General features: G+C 48.1%; 1 protein-coding gene across 1 annotated transcript; it reads left to right on the plus strand.

Moving 5' to 3' along the window:
- The first annotated feature begins 5 nt into the window (after positions 1 to 5).
- Positions 6 to 2,161, plus strand: LOC108601608. The gene is made up of 3 exons (XM_033294110.1): positions 6 to 1,149; positions 1,588 to 1,794; positions 2,067 to 2,161. Exons 1-3 carry the CDS (start codon positions 6 to 8, stop codon positions 2,159 to 2,161), a joined length of 1,446 nt encoding a protein of 481 aa, XP_033150001.1.
- The last annotated feature ends 649 nt before the right edge of the window (positions 2,162 to 2,810 follow it).

The raw sequence follows: 2,810 nt of genomic DNA on the forward strand, positions 1-2,810 counted from the left end.
CGGACATGGATCGCATTACGCTGTCGGAGGAGGCAAACATTGTGGCATATGATGGCGCCGAATATCTTGAGAATAACTGCGCCGAGGAGCCAAGCAAGCTGTGTGAGTTCAAGCGCATCTCGGGTCGCATTCTAAAGACCGTCGACTCGGTGCATCAGAACGTAGAAAGCATTGACGATTGCCGCGACCTCTGCTTGAACGCCCCCTTCCGCTGCCACTCCTACGACTTCAATGAGACGGGCGAACATGTCTGCCGTTTGTCGCACCACAGTCGCGCCACCTTGACAGATCTCTCCGAGCCCTACCTGAACATTGAAGAGGCGGCCACTTACGAGCAATCGGCCTGCTACAATGTCTCCATCGACTGCCGCTCCGGCGAGATGATCACCAAAATACGCACCTCCAAGCTGTTCGACGGCAAGGTCTATGCCAAGGGAGCGCCCAAGTCCTGCGCTGTCAATGTCAACAACTCGCTAGAGTTCGATCTGCGCATGCGGTACAACGATCTGGAGTGCAATGTGCGCCAGAGCGCCTATGGACGCTATATGAATGATATTGTCATACAGCATCACGATATGATTGTTACCTCCTCTGATTTGGGCCTGGCCGTTAGCTGCCAGTATGATTTGACCAACAAAACGGTTGTGAATAATGTCGATCTGGGCGTCACTGGGGAGATCGAGTCGACGCTGAGCGAAGAGATAATTGTGGACTCACCGAATGTCATAATGAAGATCACAGCACGCGATGGCAGCGATATGAAGCGTATTGCCGAGGTCGGTGATCCGCTGGCGCTGCGCTTTGAAATCATTGACGCGAACAGTCCGTATGAGATATTTGTGCGCGAACTGGTAGCCATGGACGGCACAGACAGCGCCGAGATTACACTGATCGATGCCAACGGCTGTCCCACGGATCAATACATCATGAGTGCTATGCAAAAGATGGCCAGCAATCGCAAGGTGCTGCTCTCACAGTTCGACGCCTTCAAGTTCCCCTCCTCGGAGCTGGTGCAATTCCGCGCCTTGGTCACGCCCTGCATACCGCGCTGCGAACCGGTTATTTGCGACAACGATGAGAACGGCGAGCTCAAGTCGCTGCTGTCCTATGGCAGGCGCAAGCGTTCGGTGCTCAACGGCACCGATGGCGGTAAGTAGTAAGCGCTAAGTGAGAGGGAGGGGTTGGGGCTGGGGTTGGGGTTGGGGGAGTTTTTACTTGTAAGCACTCAAGCTTTGCAGCAAATGCTTGCACTTGCATTTGTATTTGTGTGTTTGCCAGCGAGCCAGCGAGAGACAGACAGAGATTCATTAAATCACTGTTTGGTGATTTTTCACAGTGATTCGTGTGTGATAGTGATGCGGCCACAAGGCCATAAATTCTCTAATTTATCTGCACTTTTGAGCACCATTAACTACTCATGACAAATTCTGTTTTCTGTCTTTTCCTCTTCAGTTGAGGTATTATCTACTTAAGACTTTGCTCAGTCACAGCTTGAACATTGAAAATTAGAAATAAATAAAATGCCTATGCTCATCACTGGTTTCTGTCCTAACCGGCTACCACTTTTTGCTTTTTGTGTTTTTGCAGTTGAGCTGGCCATTATGTCGGAACGCCAAAAACGTGATGTGAGTCATCAGACGACCGATGAGAACATTTTGCTGGTGCAGTCGATACAAATCACCGATAAATTTGCCTTCAATGGCGCCGATGCCAACAACAACGAGCCCAGCGACGGCCTGGCCAAGCTGCAACTGGAATTGGCCAACAAAACGGACACTTGCATTAATGGCTATGGTAAGTTACGCCAGCTTCAAACGATAAGCCTAGGCCTAGGCCCAAGCCCAAGCCAGTCGCCCAACTGGCGCTGGCGCTGGCGCTATAATCTGCCTCGCGCATCGCCACCAAGTGAGGCATATTTATTTACACAAATCGCGTGCCGTTGCGCCGTCTAAGCAAAGCCAGCGGCCTGCGCCCAGTTGCTCTTTGCCGACTGAGTGACCAGCTAATTAAATAAACTCATAAAAATATATGCATGTACATTTTGTGCCTTACAACTCTATTTACAGGCTTCATAATTGCCGGAGCGCTGTTTCTGTTGCTGCAACTGACGGTCATTGCTGTCTGGGACAATATGCAAAAGCGCGCGTTAAACAAGCGATAAAGTGGCGCTACCCATTGGAAGTTGAAGTTAAGGCTGAAGCTGGTGGAGAGCTGCAGCTGAGGGAAGGTGGAAGTAGTTTTGGGAAACATAGCATGAAATTCTCTTTAGCTCAAAACAAAACAAGAAAAAAAAATCAAAACGAAAAAAAATTAAAAACTTAGCACCGCTCATAATCTAGTTAGTAGCTGTACGAACGGACTTCTATCATGCGGCATGTGGCATGTGGCACTTAAAATTCATTGTGCGCAACGTCGAGCTGGACTTCTCGACGCCAAATGGCCAATGGTACCGGTAGCATACACAGCACCCCACATGATAGGGCCCACAACTGTAGCTTAATATTTATGCCCATATGCTTACTCTATAAGACTTACTGCTAAGACTACTCTGAAATATGTCGACATACTATCAGCTTAAGACTTGAAAGCTCCTTAGTCGTAGTGCAAACCATTCAAACCTCTTAATTGAGCGCGCAACTCGAGCTCCAATTGCGTCTGTCTCATTTAACAGGTTTGACTGTCTAAATACTTAAAACTTAAATACTTATTTAAACAAACACACACACACACACATAAATGCATTTATCTGCGTTCTTTAGATATAGTAAAGCAATGTAACAAGAGACAAACTTCAGATGCTATACAAAAAA

Source organism: Drosophila busckii, chromosome 3R (genome assembly GCF_011750605.1).
Source record: "Drosophila busckii strain San Diego stock center, stock number 13000-0081.31 chromosome 3R, ASM1175060v1, whole genome shotgun sequence".
Taxonomy (NCBI): domain Eukaryota; kingdom Metazoa; phylum Arthropoda; class Insecta; order Diptera; family Drosophilidae; genus Drosophila; species Drosophila busckii.